The sequence below is a fragment of the Merops nubicus genome, unplaced genomic scaffold (assembly GCF_000691845.1).
Source record: "Merops nubicus isolate BGI_N331 unplaced genomic scaffold, ASM69184v1 scaffold11877, whole genome shotgun sequence".
Taxonomy (NCBI): Eukaryota; Metazoa; Chordata; class Aves; order Coraciiformes; family Meropidae; genus Merops; species Merops nubicus.
The window spans coordinates 18,565-36,259 of NW_008621015.1; the positions used below are offsets into that span (position 1 = coordinate 18,565).

At 35.5% G+C, this 17,695-nt stretch overlaps 1 protein-coding gene across 1 annotated transcript in view; it reads left to right on the forward strand.

Moving 5' to 3' along the window:
- ELP4 (elongator acetyltransferase complex subunit 4) overlaps window positions 1-17,695 on the forward strand; it is a gene marked incomplete at its 5' end in the record, with an annotated part of 93,170 nt that overhangs the window by 18,232 nt on the left and 57,243 nt on the right. The window contains 2 exons of the mRNA XM_008944311.1: window positions 449-557; window positions 3,223-3,329. Of these exons, the coding sequence (XP_008942559.1) occupies window positions 449-557; window positions 3,223-3,329 (216 nt within the window). The remainder of the gene's footprint in view (window positions 1-448; window positions 558-3,222; window positions 3,330-17,695) is intronic.

Consider the following 17,695-nt stretch of genomic DNA (forward strand, 5'->3'; position numbering starts at 1 on the left):
ACTGATGACCAAAACGAATAATCTTGTGCATTGTGCTTGCTCAAAATATTAGAGGTGATATGCCAAAGTGTATTAAACCCCAAGATTTTTAGAAAACAAACAAAAGCTGGGCATCTGGCTCATAGGAGAAGTCAATGAGAGGTGCTTAACGGCTACATAGCTTGTAGATGTCTCTGATGTGAGCAAATGCTTATGTTACGAAGATTTAGTAAGAATTTAGTCCTCAGTTAGGCCTTTTATTGTTTCTTCTTGTCAAGTGTTTGTTTTCTTCAGACAGAAATTTCAAGTCTTTTTTTTTTTAAAGAAAAAAAGCCCACTAAGGTTATTTCTAAGTATCGATGACCTATTTTTCCTCCAGTTTGTCATTGAGAAGACCAAGGCGTACTCTATGAACGTTAATTACCTTTTTCATCACATAGGATGTGTATTTTGTTTCCATGTCTTACAGAATAAAGCAATTATGGAACGTGTAACAAACTTGTCAGATATGGTAGTTGGTCTTGAATCATTTATTGGCTCTGAGAGAGAAACCAATCCATTATACAAGGATTACCAGGGTAAGTTCCAACTTTAGCAATGCACAAAGTCTGCCCTGAGTGTTTCTAGGGCACTTAGCGGCTTACCCTCCAATAGGGCATCTGCTATAAAGTAGCATTTGATTTCATTTTGGAATATACCTCCTAAATGTTTCTCCTTGCTAACCCTTCTTGAGTTAGGAAAATTTTCAGTAAAGTGCATTAAGGCTGCAAAGGAAACATGGCAACTCCTTGCATGTTGTCAAGCCATATTACTGAGGCACGGCTCAGTCAGACGTACATCTCAACAGGCAGGCTTTGGGGAATTCACATGCAGAGGAGGCTTGGCAATCATCTGACCAGCGAGCTGAACTTGTCATGAAATCAATACTTTTGATCTGCCAAGTTTTAAATAGAGAACATGGAAAACATATATTATATTAACAAGAATAAACTGCTAAATGATGTGCTATATAAATTTTATCTAAAAATAATGTTCTGTTTTTCAGCTGTAAGTTACAGCACAACACATTTAAAGAAATGTATGTGGATATGTGTAAAATATGAAACTAATTTGGGTAAAAACTCATGTAGCCTTTCAAGTGATTTATCTTCAAAATGTGTAATGGTGTTTAATCTTGCATTCTGTTTCCCAAATATTTTGTTCACCACTGCAGCAGAACTATTTAAATTTTAAAAGATTAGATTAGAAGTTATGCATAGCCAAAGCAGTGAATAACAAACAGTTTTAGCTAATCCAGAGCAGTGCTCCGGGTGTGCATAAATTACAGCTAGTATTATTGTGATACTACTGTAGTTCCATGGAAACCTTTAGCTGAAAGTAAACTGCTTATCCAAAACCTGCTGTAAACATGTAAGAATGTGGCAGTATTTTTCCAAGCAGAACATATAGAAACCACTGTGTGTATGCAGGCTGTAATTACTAAATCAGAGAAAAATCTTTTTGGTTATGAAAATAGTGCACATTTCATTATCTGAAAAAAGGTGAATGAAAAAGAAACCGTGAACAAAAGCTGGAATAATTTGCCTAATTATTTTTCCAACTGTATAATCATGATGGGGCATTTGTTTATGCTAACATAATTCTGTCACTTTGATACTCCTTTTCTCAGTACTTAGGAGATCCTTTAAGACAATGTGTGTTTTAGCAGTTATTTCCTGGTTTTCTATAAAAATGTATGCTAAATCATTTTGGGTACTACTTGATAAAAATTATATGCCAATATACATAGCTTTTGAGGTTTATAAACCTTAATTTAACATTCTAAAAATAGATACTTTTAGCAGTTTTAACTTCATTATTTTGTTTTATGAAGAATATTTTTAAGATTATTTATTTACTGCAGCTATTGGAAGATCTTGGCAGTACTGAGGGGAAATTTTATTACATTATTGCATTATTTAATAAATCCTGAATTAATAATTTTATTAAGCTGCCTGCAGATTTATGTGGTTGGAAAAATCGATAACAAAAGAATGGTATAGATGATCCTTACATAAAATTTTTAGAATACTGTATGTAAGCAGTCCTGTGTTATACCTGCTGTTCCTATATATAACAATTCTATTTTTACGTCAAAAGCTAAACAAATAATTCTTATATGTCACCAGATTGGAGGAAGGGATAGAAGGTTTCAAAGTGTCAAAATATTTTTCTAATATTATTGAAAATTTGTAATTAGTCCCAATGAGAATTATGCTTTTAAAAGTATTTCAATTTTAAGAAACTTTCTTCCTTTAAAAAAAAATAGATAAAACCATGAAGAAGCCCCTGCCTTATTTTTAAATTAGATTTATAGTGTTTGGGGTTTTTCTTACAGCTGCTGTTTTCACATCAGATGCTTTTTCTAAATGTTCAGTATTTCCATTTAGACGCTGGCTTTATGAATAGCAAATATAGGCCAGTAATTGAGAAGCCCTGTAGAATTTTCCTGGTTTTCAGATGTAGAAAATCACCCTTAGGTTGTTCAGAAACTATATTAGGCTGCACAAAAACCATCCAGCGTCCTTGTCAGAAAAAATCAGCTTGAGTTGCAGCTGACAGAATGCAGAGCTTGCAGTGCATCTAGTACTGTTAAAAACATCTAAGCAGCTATATAAGCCTCCTGCATGCAAAAAAAAGGTCTTTCTCCTAGGATCACACAGGGGTTAAAATTTATTGGAAAACATGATCTAAATCAGTATTTTCCAGAAACTTTCTAGAAGTCATTTTCAGGGTGCAAAACAAAGTACTTCTCATTAGAGCTTCAGTGGTTATCAGTAACCCATAAGCCTTGTTTTGCTAGCTGCTTACTGGTGCATTTAATAAAATAAAGATCACTCGGTGGTGCCGTGGGCAGCATGCAAGGTGATAGCCATATTTGCTTACTGTAAATACAAGAGAAAATCACACACAAACCAGCTGTAGTTTTGACAAGTATTAAGATCCCTCTTTACATCTGTACTTCTGTACCAAAGTGCAATTAGTTTTCCTCGCACAAGGATTTCTGTTTATCTTATTCTGCTTGATTACTTGAGTATAATCGCACCGTTTGCTTCATTGCTCCTGGTAGTAAGCTCCAGTTTAAAAAGGGGAGGATGACTGTGTGTAAATATACAGAATTCTGCAGTAAGACTAATTTATGCATCTAGATGACAGCGTTTTCTTAATTTTTTTTCTCCCTTCTTTGCTCTTTCTTTCCACAAGGTTTGGTTCATGTACATCAGATTCCTCGGCTTAATAGCTTGATCTGTGATGTGTCAGACACGAAGGACCTGGCTTTTAGATTAAAAAGGAAGCTGTTCACCATTGAGGTAAGAAAAACAGTTTTGTTTCACTATTTAGAACCCAAAAGGTGGAGCTAATCCCATCTCTTATGTTTCGTTTTGTGACATACATACAATATGCATCAGATGTTGTAAATTCATTTCATTCTGGTTTTGCTGTTCAGAACTGGTTTATAAAATATTGTGATATGCATTCTAATTAAAAATGTCTCCTTTGCTGCACTAAATCGGTCTGTTATAAATAGTTTATTTTGGTTTAAAATGTACATAGAAAGTAGGCCACAACCTTCAATAACAAAGCGTGACATGTTTCTAAGGATGTCAGGAGCATGTTTAATTAAATGTTAATGACTTGCTCTTACTTGTGTTAGTGGGTGGGAAAGTAGCTACATGTTATTACCCCAGTAGAGGGATTTTAATGTATAATGCTGCCTAAAATTGTGTGTGGTATGAGGGATAAGTGTCCTTATCAGTATTCAGAAACCATTTTCTTTGCATTACTGAAATCACCTTTCGCTCTTTTATGTCATTTTAAACACAGTATCATTTACACTAATGTCCTTAAGTAAATTTCCTACTAAATTTAAACTTTTTTCTGTGACCTTTATGCAGACAGTCTTGATAGAAGGCAGTAATACAAAAGATGTATTTCATTTTAATCTTGCTAAAGAGCAAATGAACATAGCACTATTAAGCAATTAGAGCCGATGTATTTATTAACCAAGTAGTGCTTAGAGATGGAAGATGGCTTTCAGGGTGATGTGATAGTCATTGGTACAGTCTGGGTGAATTTTTTTTTTAACAAAGACATAAAATAGCCAGGCATCCCTGACAAACCATTTTGTTTAATCTCTTTTCAAATGAAAAGCTCTTAAGCAGGCCACTTGTCTTAACTGCTTGAAACCATAAAAAGAGAGAATTGCCACCAATAAATTAGCATATTTTTTACTCCATCACCAAATGATGGTCAATGTGGCTTGGCACAGCTTTGGTGTTTGGGACTTCACCCTTAAGTGACCACTTTGGCCCTTATTTGACCCTCTGCCCTTTTTAGCTGGCCACTTGATAAGGTAACTTAAGGGTTCTCTCTCTTCACTGCCCCCTCCCTTTCACAATTGCAAGTAGCCCTAACCTATAAATCATTGAAAGGGCCCTATCAAGTGACAAATTAAGGTGCCCTCCTCCTAATTAATGGTCATCAATGTCTTTAATTATCTAATCCTATTGAGAGTAGTTAATAGTTAATCAGGCAGCCAGTTCTTCATGCAGGTCATCTCTGCATGAGTGCTAGAAGTTTCTCAACTAGAGGTATCCTCTTCAGAAGCCACTTAAAGGCAAATACGTAAAGGAGGCCTTTTGTCCCAGAGACATTCCTTTATAACTTTCCCACTTTCCAGGGAATGTGGTTAGTGAAACCAGGCATTGTGAGGTATTAAACCATTTTAACAACTGCTTGTGGGCAGTACATTAGAAACAAAAAACTTAATAGTCTGTGTTTGGTTTTAAAATACAAATGTTCTTACTGTTTTCAGAAGCACAGAAAAGCGTGCACCCTCATTTCACAGCATAGTAAATTCTCATTTATTATATCTGTGAATTAGAATAACTGGGGGGGGGTTCCTCACTGTGAATCCTGACTCAGAATATAATTTTTTTCTCTTAGTTGTGTTTGGGATTCTAATTTGTAATGTAATTTGGAGAAAAAAAAAAAAAAACAAACAAACACACACACACAGAAAAAACCCTTAGCAGAAGGCTCTGCAAAAAGTTGAGTTAGCTGTGGAGGAGAAGCATTGGACGCAGAGGTGCAGTGGAACTCTTGAAACAACCTGTTGCCCTGGACATGCATAGATGACCCACTTGTATGATTTCCCCCTTCATTGCTCAGCTGCAGCCCCTTCTGAATAACTTCAGGTTTTGTTAGAGATATGCTTTCTGTAAGCTGAACTGACACAAACTAGCCCTCTTTGAACATGTCAGATCACTGTCTTACTGTGATCTTCCTGTACACATTTCACTAATCTATAATATGTATGTTTTTCTTCCTCATACTATTAGGGGAGGCAGACTGCAGCCAGGCTGACGAGAGCAATGAGGTCAATAAGAAAATGGGAGCAAGGGAAAATTGAATTAAGAATGGATGTGAATACAATCTTCTAAAATGGGTTTCTGCAGTTAGAATGTGATGAGTCAGCAGTCAGCTTTGGTTCTGTGCATTACAAACAACTGTGCCTTATGCAAAGTACAGCAAAGTTTAGGACTTCTTTAGTATGCAGCTTAATTAAAATATATTTTGACTATGTGCAAGTTTTTGGAAAGCATATGCTTAGTTATATACACAATTTAGGGTAAAAATATTCACCTCTACTTGAAATGACCCTTTAAAATCAAATTACATAAGAAAAGTGAGAAATACACAACCTGTGATTTATGGCAAAATTTCTCCAAAAAACTATTTCATCTTTAGACCATTCTTTTTTTTACCATTTAAAGGGCATGGGACATAGATTTTCTCATCTCTGGATTGCTCACCAGTTAAATAACTCTTTATGGATTGACCCTCATCAGTAAAAAACCTTAAATGTCAAATCCATTTTATTAGATTGCAGTTTTGTGGGAGGGACTAGTCTACAGAATCATTTAACTGTTTCAGTTTTTCTTGTATCTTCTTCATCAAAATAAGACTGACTGAAATGTATTCTGAACAGGTTTTTTTAAAATTCAGCATAAAAATGTTTTTCAATGAATATTTATGAGAGTTCATTTTTCATTTGTAAATTATGAGGTAGACCCTTTCCAGGAAAACTTACGTGTTTAGGGTAAGAGGTGCAGTAGCTATATCAAGCTTTCCCAAATCTTCACACTTTAGTTACTAGCAATACATTATTATATGCAATATTATCAGAGATCTATCTTATGTGCATACCACTTTAAAGGACACAATTTTGAAGTTAGCCTGTCTAATCCTATTTCTTCCCACTTTGGAATCTTAATTAGAAGGAGATAAAAACCATCATTTGACTAAATTATTGTCTTGAATCTGTAGCAAAAGGTATAATCCGCAATTGGGCCAATTAGTGTACCCCATAGTTAGCTATGCTGAGGCAGGAAACTTGATTAGATCTGACACCAGCCTAGTTCCCACTGTTGTTTTGCCAGGTATGATGGTCAGACTTCAAAGGGCTTGAGGCATCAGCAGGGCAAGGTTTGGAGGCCAGCTTAGGTCCGGTCGTTAATCTCTCTGCTAAAACCACAGCAGCCCTCGCACAAAACAAGCTTACACGACACAATCATGCGGTATTAAAGTTTGGGTTGAGTCATGCCAATTTGCCTTTGATTTTCTGATGATTGACTAAAAGATGGCTACATGACTAGACACATACTGAAAGTTTACTGATTAGGTAAGTTCCCTAAATATTTGAAATATTTTTTGATTTCTCAGTTAAATGATATGACAGCCCATTCATCTTAATGAAACTTTTCAGCAGAATTGTTCTTGAAGTACTTGTTGCTTTGTTTGTAGCTCCGAGTGTAACTTCTACTAACATTTGGTAAATATCATAGGAACATATCTTGTGTTCATAGTTTTATTTGATAGAACTTTATCGTCATCGTTCCAAAGCCGCCTCTATCAAAACTAAAGGAATCTGTGCCTCAGTTTGACTTTTTCACTCCTCAAAATTGCTAAGGAAACATTGTTTGTCTTTGTCATTTAGGTACAATTACAATTACTCACAAAAAGGGAATTTCCTCTTAATTATTTTCCACCTCACCCTTGAGTAAGGCACTGTTCCACGGCTGCGATTACATAAGTGTTCCTTTCTTTTGCAGTCTGATTTGTTGAAATATTGCAGTAACAGTGACATGTTTCCATTCTGAGAAAAGCCTAAGGCTGCTTTAGTATTATTCCAAATGATTGAAATTGCCATCTTGCTGACTTTCCCTTGGGCAGCTTAAGGCCTGTTTACTTTTGTATTTGTTTCACATGTTCCCTCTGAGTTTGGCTGGCAGGACATCATTACCTGGTTTGACAAGACAGTTGCAGAAGGTTTATATTTGATTAACTCCCTTCGTTACTGTCTGGTCAGCATAAACCTCTGAAATTATGTGTTTGAAGTTAGAGGTTTTGATAAATTCAGATAAAATGTTTGGAAATAGGAAAGTTTGTGAAGGTTTTCTTTAGCTCCCTAGTTTCACTTTACTGCTGATATTTTAAGTCTTCAGATAACAGTCTATTGTTAATAGTATGGAGAATAAGCTTTTTCTACAAGTTGTATAATACAGTTTGTCTTGTATAGTTCTTGTGAATTTTTATTTTTGTTTCTTTTTATCACTACACAAGTAAGAGCCAGCTCATATGACTTCCTTTTTAATGGCTATATAAGACCTGTGCAAACCAAAATAAAAATTTTTAGAAGACATCTCAGTTTGAAGCCAGCTGTATATACAGTAAATAATTGCCGCATGGCAAAAATAAGTAAGTTTCCAGAATTTAATGTGTGAGTTCAGGAGATTTTTTTTCTGGGAGGTGTTTCCTAACAGGAGAAGAAAGTCAGAATTAGAGGAGTCTTGTGGCAGGAAAGTTGATGGTTTCTCAGTGGTGGGCAGATCCAGTGTGGTGCCATGGAGCATCTGCAGTGCATTTATCCTGGTGGTAATTGCCAGAGTAGAAGGTTATGTCTTTGGAAGGAAATATAATCACAAAACCCAGCAATTGGGTCTGTACAGAATGTAAAATTAATGTATGATTCCAAAGGCATTAAAATATTTTCCTTCCTTCATCTGTCAGTAAAGGATTAAAAGAAAATTAATGATTGTCAAAATAAGCAAGATTTAATTGCAGCTTCATAGATTCGTGTGTATGTTATGTGTCCAGCCTTGGTATTTGGAAGAAGACTTAGAAGTCTTTTCTTTTAAGATGATGAGTTCAGAAATGACAAACAGGAAATACATCTTAGGTAGCTTCCTTCTGAAATCTCTGTATTTCTACATGGGTTATTTTTCATTCTATCCTTTTCATTGCTTGTCTTATACAGACTGTACAATGGTAAACTTATTTGTAAAAGAGAAGTGCAATTAGCCACTGATAAAGATTATTTGCCAAAACAAGTGGGTAAGACCAAGTCAGAACTGATGTCCACAGTGCCTCGGTGTGGTGTTAGCATAGCACAAGTTTGGTCCAAGTGAGTCAGGAGATGGTGATGTCACTGAGTGCCAGAACTGTGCTCCAGAAAACATTTTGTAAATGCTCCTTAAAAACATCAAGAACAGGTATAGACATAATGGTTTAGGATTATTCATGAGCTATTTCTTCTGGAGGAACAAATCAGCCCTGTCACAAGTATATAGGGGATCAGCATATGTTTAGAATAGACACGTGCCACACCAATCTCTGTATCAGTGCAAATTAGAAAGTGTCCACTGCACCTCTAGTAGCATCACTTCTTATAGGCTTCTTCCAAGAAATTTTGAAGCAACCTTCCTTAATAACTCACCTTAATACTGATGGTATTTCGCTGATGTTTATAAAGTTGATTGATTTTGTAAACAAAAAAAATGCACTTGAATTAATGAACTATTATAGGCAATGTTTTAACAAAAAGAATCTGTGAGCCTGAGAGCTGATAAAAGGCAAAATGTTGGTTTATTAGAAATTTGACTAAGGTGATAGCTCTGTAGCTAATTGGTCAGTAAAAGACAGAAATGAATTCTTCTTCGCTGAGGTCAAGTTCACACAACGTAACACCAAAGCTAATATATGTAATACTGGGAGCTTAGTCAAATATACCTTTGTATATTGATAAAGGCAACTCTCTAGTTTAAGACTGGTCACTGGTGACATTACAAGACTTAACCCCGTCTTAGGGCTTTACAACCTCAAAGTGGAACCTGTTCTTCCCAAGCCAGAGGGTAACATGGTTGTGACTGCCTGGCTGCCCGTGCCGTGCCTGGAGCGTGGGTGAAACTTTACAGATGTTCCTGGTTCAAAGGTGAGACAGAACTTCTATGAAGTGTTACAGAAAGTGTATTTCTTTGATTTTCGAGTGTACTAAAATCTTTGGGACCTCTCATCCCCATGTATTTGGGAACACAAGTACCCTTGGGGCTTAGATAGAAAACTTCCCTTTCTCCTCAGCCTGGCTTGAGCAGATAGCGTCGTACCTGGCACACTCTAGTACTGGCTGCTCCACTTCAGACTCAAATGCAGATGGCTCTGCTTATAAAACTAAACTTTCTAACAGAGAGGTAAAACATTGTAATAAACTTCAGCTGAAATTTATGCCAATCAAACCACTGTTCCATTCATTTTTTTCCCCCGTCCATTTTCCATATGATATTAAAAAAGACATTACCACTGGCTTATTTAAACACAGATCTAAAGATAGTAATTAGAGCACCATAATATTTTCTTAATCTAAAATTAATAGTACTGCAAAAAGATTCTGCTGCAAAACTAATTCTGTCATAATTCCAAGCTCTATTATGCATTGTTTCATCTAGTAGCCAGTTCAGGTTCTCTTTACCAGGTATGGTGTACTTCACTGAATTGTTTTGTCAGATGCTGTCAAGCCAACCTACCATTGTTAAAGAAAATCAAACTAAATCATTTTGGCACGAGCCTTCCAGGAATAAGGCACAGAATATGAAGGGTTTGATGAAATCAAGGATTTGATTTCAATATTGTAAAAGACTGCCTGTCAAAAATGTATTACATTCTTTCAAACAATTTTGAATAAATAAACGCATTTAAAATTGTGACAGTACGATTTAGATAAAGTTTTGGGAGATATTTTTAAATTATAATAACTTCAGGTAAAACAATACTCAAGAGTGCTCCTACTTAAAAAGAAAAAAAAAAAACAAACTGAATGCTACTGATACACAGAACTGAAATCAAGTAATAAATTTTATGTAGCATATGGAATTTCAAACCACATATCTTGTGAACGTGGAAAAATTTAGTTTGAAAATGTCACCTTCTTAATGTGTGATACTGAGTACTGATTAAATGATTTCAATATTCTGAAGAGGAATACAGGAAGGTACCGTTAACGTTTAGATAGCATATGAAGACTTGTAATATCTGAAATTTATTTCATATTTAATGTTGGTTTGTGGGTTGTTAAACATTATACAAGTATAACATAAGGGCTCCATTCAGTTTTTCTAAACTTCAACACTTATAATACAGTTCCTTGTCAGTAAACAGAACTCATATATCTTTTTCTTTAAACAAATAATTATGTTGTTCAGAAATATTTATACCATAATTGTGTTGTCGCAGTGGAAAGACATGCAACAAAGCCATTAATGCAATTAAAGGTCACTTGTACATATTGTAATGGAGTGCTCATTCACAGGATCTGTGTTAAGGGTCAGTGCTGCAGCATGAAATGGATTGGCCTTGTTCAGTCTGTAAATAAATGGGTCAACTTATCTTCTATTTGCCAAACAAATAAAGTAGTTGATGTATTCCCATTTTCTTAGTATTAGAAGACAGGTAGGCTACAGAAATCTTTTATGAAAATAGTGGTTGGTAAAGATGAAAGAATTTTATCCACAGAGATTGTATTTTTCAGCCAAATCATAGTGCCTTTTAGACAAGGGTCTATGGGTATAGGTTTGGAAAGATATTGATGGTGAGTTATTAAGAAGCAAAGAGCTTCTTAAGCACCATATTCATAGTTTTTTGCAGGAGCTGGGTGCCACCTCCATTTAAGGGTCTTTAAAATACCACCAAATTTTAATAAGAAGTATATTTCATAATTGTGTAAAGTTCTCACCTTCAAATAATAGTGAATTCAGTCATGCATTACACAGTAAAACAGGTCTCTGTTTATATGTCTCTGTAACTGCAGGAAAATAAAAATTAACATGCAGGAAGTCCCATTTCCTTGACCCACAGGCCTGTGTCATATGTAAACCTTACTGAAATGCATTGAATTAGGAGTTGAGGGTTGTTACTGGAAAGTTGAGAACAGGATGACTTTGCAGCTCCACATGGGAGATGGACATCCATCTGAAGCTTCTAGTACTGTTCAGTACTGTTTTTTATGCTTTTGATTACTGATCTTTGAGTAGAAAGTGATTCAAAGTACTCTGTAAATTAAGAAATTCTAAGATAGCCCCATCAAAAACTTGGAAAGGGTCAAAATGTCATCTTGTAGGAAAACAGAGCAATGTTGCCAAATGTTTGGTATGACTAGGAACATACTTAAGCAAACAAATTTTGAAGTGTTTTATTGTAATTTTGCAAATTCAGGATTAAGGGTTAACATTTCCAGTCTTATGAAAATATTCATGATTTTGGATGAACATAAATGTGCAAGGAAACCAGAAATTTATGGGGTTTTTATTTAATTTTACACCTTTACAAAAACTGTACCATTTTACCAGTCTATTTTACTGATTCTCGAAGAAGATTTTTTACTGAACTGTTAACACAGAGGAACAATTTTAAATTTAATTTTTATTGAGGGCAAACTGGTCTTATTATTCTTACCCTGAAAGACTTAAAAGAGCCAAAAAGAGACAGGAGAAAAAAAATATACATAGACTGTGAAGTACTGTAGGTGAAGAAAAAAATGTTCTATAACCATTGTACAAATACTACTTTCTGCTTGGGCCAAATTATGGGGTATTATTTGTTATATTATTAGAATTCCGAAATACATTTTATTTTGATATTCCTGGTTAACAGGAGTGTGCAAAAAGTAGATTGTCGTAAGCAAAATGAGGACTATAATGCCTAAAGCATAAATAAACTTAGATTTTGGTCATGCCATAACGCAATTTAAAATTTCTCATTGCATGCTTAAACCCAACAACACTGGAAATACCAAGTGAGACTGTCCAAGAAGAAAAATATTATTTATTGCATTTAAAGGGGTATTTCTGGCCAGCTTAACATGAACATAACATTAAATCCCTTCAGAATAATAGCTTGAATTTGAATGACATTACCAAAGTACATAAATAAATAAAGTGAATTTGGGTGCCAACTTATACCAGTCATAAACTGCTTGACTTTCAGAAAATAGCTGGTGGTGCTTGCTGAAAATAATTCACTTTAAATGCCTCATTTCAAGTGTTTTAAGGTTAGAGAAACCTATGGTTTGAGACTTGTGAAAATGCTCTCTGTGGGCTCTTCATCTTATTTTGTCCTGTTTCAAGTCTGTTTGAAGAATTTTCACTCTGACACTTATAAAACTCACACATTTACAAAACAGTTACCAAACAGACTTAACTTTTTCTCATATTAAGCCACCAATCATCTTGGGCAGTATGTCTGCTTGAGTCAAGTTTAAAAGTAAAAGAAGAAAACAAAAATCAGGAACAGTTTATCACTTTTGAGAGGGAGGATATGAGTATTGCTGTGCAAGAAAAATCAATTTCTCCTTGTATCCAAAACCATGCTTGCTATTCTTAAAATAACCCAGTTGCTTATTATTTAGAGTTTTAAGGTCTGTAGTCGTCTTTGCTAAGGCTCTGTACATTCACTTGTTCTGAGAAAGACAGACTTTGTGTGACTTGCATATGACCATGTGAGCTGAACAAGTTGTCTGTGGTAGCTGAGTCTTGAGGGGATTTCTGAAGTCCCCATGATACACCCAGAATATCTGCTGGGGGTTGAATAGAACCTTGATGGTGTATTTGTAAGCAAAACATGGCACACGTTTGGATAATAGCTATACAGAGACCTGCCTTGTCATTGGGTTGGCTCCAGGCTCTCCAGCTGGAGGAGTCCAGGACTGTGCAGCTGGCAGGTCGGTGCGGTTGGACCCTCCAAGTGGCAGAACTTGAACTACGGCAGCCGCATTCCACTGTTCTCACTCAAGGATTGCAGTGTTCCGGTATAGTTTTTGGACATGCTCCCTTACTTGCTTTTATTTGTGAGCCAGCACACAATTAGATGAACAACAGGAGAAGTTTTGCCTGTCTGCTGAGTGTCACTGGTATTTCTTGCTTTTAAGGGTTTCTGCGTGCCACCTAAAGTTTATATGATTACCTTTGTATTGGCAGGGAGCATAGCAGAATGTGATGATTTGCTACAATATTCATCACTTTATTTTGTATCTTGTGTGTCATATTAGAGTGGAAAAGAGTAAACAAAGGAAGACTTTGTTCTGGTTTTGGGGGGGAGGGGGTTTGCTTAAAGACGTAGGTGTCCTGAATTGGTAGTGCCCCCTTGGAGACTGAGAGTAGGAACCAAGCAGAGTACGGTGAAGCCACGTGCGCAGGACTGACCAAGGAAAGTCTGCTCATAGATACAGCCACAGCTTGTACCCATCTTGAAATACAGTATGTGTGATGTATGGACTAAACACATCCCTCAGCCACATGAGCTGCCAGCTAAGCACCATTTTATTTTCAGCACTTCATTATGTGGTGTTATCCATTCATTGCATCTCTTCTCTCACTGATTTATTAGGGACTTAGTAATGTCGTACTTAACCAATGAACACTGTAGTATCTTGAGTCATTTATGTCTCAGATCTGGAATCTAAAGCCCCTGAGACAACACCCTGTGCTTCTTAATCTGTACTTCTCACCTTTTGATATAAGGCTTTGGTAATTCTGGGTAGATTACAGGTTTCCTATGCTGCTTTAAATGCCCTTTCACAAACCATTTGCAACCAGAGAGTAGTGTGACAGGACTTACATCAGCTTTTGCTGCTACAGTACAGGGAAAAATGTTTTTTCCTTTTAGTATGAATGTTTATTGAAGAGTTGTAAACCAGTACTTAAATTGTAATTCTTGTCGCTATTAAAGTAAGGAATGAACAAGAAGGAAATCTAATATTTGTGTTTGAATCTGATTCTCAATAGTAGCATAGCCATGGGCTGTTTGTGCTTGGTCTGCATCATCTAGACTAAAAATAGCCTTCCTGTCATTTTATTGGCAGAGTTGTAGCTACTCCTTTAATTCTGTTTAAAAATGGATTGAGAAAAAGACAGCATAAATATTGAATGTGTGCAGATATTTCAGTAAGTAAATAAAAGGAGTTTTCCTGATTCTTTGAAGAGCTATATAGTTAAATGGAATTCACATTTTGTTTAAGAGGCTTTAGTAAATTATAATAATCTTTAAATGTGCTAGGTTAATTCTGTTGGTTTTTTTTTTTTTTATCTGTGTCATTAAAGTAGTTCATTTTAAATGTCTAGACATTAACATACGTTTGCTGTATTTTATTGGAGTCTTCCATAAGTTTCATTCTTTTTAAGTTTCCTTTACATTTTGATAAGAAATTACTGAGAGGGTATTTCATTTCCCATTAGTTAAATAAAACGCCACATTATTTCTAATTTTTCATCTAATTTTTGAAGAGCAGGAAGGCAAATCACTACTGCCTCATAAAAGCTTAAGCAATAGTTGAAAATTTCTGGTTTGTTTTGTATTTTGAAAACCTGGGGAATCAGTGAAGGAAGAATTTGTTTGTTCTTGTTCTGTTTGTCCTAAGAAAACATGGGCTGCTTTATGAACTTTCAGGACCACGGTTACAGATGGAAAAGACAAAGTTTTTGAGATGGGCTTGTGTCTGTGTTGGCTTTTTCCTGGTCTGAAAAGGGCACTCTGGCTTTGAGAAAGCCATGAGAATTAGATTCAGGTTACTGAACGCCCCTAAACCTACGCATGAAAATTTTTGCTGTGTTTGTAGAGTAAGGTTCTAAGGTGGAAGGGTTACACTGAAAGAATTTTATCAGTGGATTACTTATATCCTTATGTATGAAGTACTTTGAGCTAAAAATCATATGCATACCATGGTCTCTTCTACTTTTGCCTCTCCTGTCTTGCTCATCCACACCATGGTGTGTATTGGCATCTTTCAGGACAATACTATTCCGGACATTCAGTTTAGGAGTTGTGTGTACTCACAGAAATAGGTGTATCTGGAATACTTTCTTGCAACATTTATTTTGGGGTTTTGTTATTTTTTTGTTTCGTAGGTTTGTGTTATTGAGATTATATTGTTACTTTATGAATTGATCCAAAAGATTAGCATTTATTGAAGGTGCAGCAAGTGAGGATGTGTTCCGAAGAAGTTAACTGCTGCTTTCATAGAAGGGTGGCGATGGTGTTACAAATGAGATTATGAAAAGAGAAGGCATCAATATGACAGTTTTACGTTAGAGCATTGGAAGTAAAGTGAGTAGTTGGATTCCAGCAGTTGCCATTGCATAGCATTCACATGGAAGGGTATTAGTTTTCAGAACTGACAACCAAACCAGAACAGTTACTGGCGAAAATTAGGCATAACTAGAGTATCGTTACATGTACAGTCTAGGCATCTATATATAATTCATCTAATATTCATAAAACAGAATGTCTACAAAGCTAAAAATAGAGATAATTATTCTTGAGAAAATTATTGCTATTTCTAGAAAGTATTAGTTAATGAACACTCAAACTGTTTTATGAGTAATTTCGAAGCTTTTTTTTTCCTAAAAGAAGATGTATGGAATTGCATTCCTGAAAGATTTACTGTTTCTCAGCATAATAAAAATATTATAAAATTACTTCCTACCTTGAAAAATCAAACCAGCTATTCTTATTTCAAATTTCATCTAATATATTGTTCTGTATGGTTGTATGATAAACACATTATTCCTTGAACAGGAATTAAGAGTAAAGCTGCCAGGAAGGGGTTTTGTTGTCAGAGTAGTTCCCGCCTCATGTTTTGTAAGAGATTTCATGGTCCCATTGTAAAGAGTGGATGATTTAAAACGTGTTCCCAAGATAAACTTTCCCATTGTCATTAATGAGGATGGATAATACTGAGTGACAAGTGCATTAGGAATGACACAGAAAGAGCTGTTAGATTTGTCAGAGCATATCACTTCAGGCAATGAAACTTGAGGACATTCTCTTTTAGCAAATTTTGCTGTTTATTAGAGAACCAACGATTGTGATTGCTCACACAGGTGGATTTTACTGATTTGTTCATGAAATATTTAGGTACCTTTGAAAAGGTAAAGGTGATAAATATGACCATTGCACTCCACTGCGAGGGGTGCCAATGGTTGCTTTGCTCACATATAATTGAGCAAAACTAATATACCTTTTATTGTTTTCAAAAGTCTTTGGTAGGTAATTGTTAATATGCAATATTTAGGAATATATAAGGTTATATAATAAGAGCAGCTCTGAACTGTCATAGTGAAGCTTCTGGGATAAAGAAGCTTAAAATTGGGGCAATATACATGTCATTTACATTGCCTTAAAAAATTGTATTTCTCCATAGAGAAAGACTTTTTAAATATTAATCTCTGAATAATTAATAATGTATGACTTTCTGGTGTTTAAAATCTTTCCAAACTACAACATGCCTATCAATTTCCATTTTGAACATGCAATTGGTCACTTTTTCGCCTTGATTCATCTTGCCTGGCTGCCAACCAAATTTTGCCTCCGTGCACCTTCTTGACACTAATAATGACTGAGTTTCTGTTCGTTTGCGTGCAAGATTTCCCAAGCGGCACTTTGGGGCTGGGATAAACTATCTATCACGATTGCGTACAACTAATCTGCCTCAACCAAACCACCCAATGATTGAAATTGCATTTGACAATCACCTCTCCTTGGCGTGCCTGAGGTGAACATAGCTACAGACCATCCCCGGAAGGGCATAGCAACTCCTCCATATGTTGGGGAGGATCCTTTTATTTGTGTCAAGAGACTTTTAGCAAAGCATGTATAGGCAGAGATTATTTCTTTTTTTTTGACTTCCTTGTTTTCAGATGCGTGGCTGCTGCTTGCTCCTAACCAAAGCATTTTGGTTTTGTGAAGTATTTTCTAATTTTCAGTTCATTAAAACTGTTAAACTCTTTCTCTGAGATGAGTCAGTGTGATACTGGATGTATAGGAGATAAAAAATTCAAGAGGTATTTAAAATGTCATGTATTCTTTGTGAGAACGTTATGCTGATAATAGACCACTAGTGTAGTGCTAGTCAAACATCAGACAAGGTGCCTGTTACTGGGCTGACCTTTACCAAAGCTTACACCTGCTTGGAGCATTTTGATAATAGAGAACCTAAGAAAGGATGACAAAGCAAAATAGGTTTCTGTCATATAAGAAATCTTTTAATTCCTTTTCAAATTGTAGATTTACTAATATTGTGTATACTTACTGGTTTGAAAAGCTGTCCGTGCAAATATGATCTGACAAAACAGGCCCTTTATTTCTGGGTAAGACTGCTCAAATAGTCTTCAGAGTAAAAAGCTTTATAGGGTTGCTTTTTGCCAAATATTGTCCTTTTTGTATGAAGTCATTTTATCACAATAGTTTAAGTAATAGCCTGTGTCTTCTGGACTGCTACTTTTCATTAATGATGTGTATGATTAGCTTAATTGGATATAATTAATTTGTTCAAATACAGCTTCTGAATAGT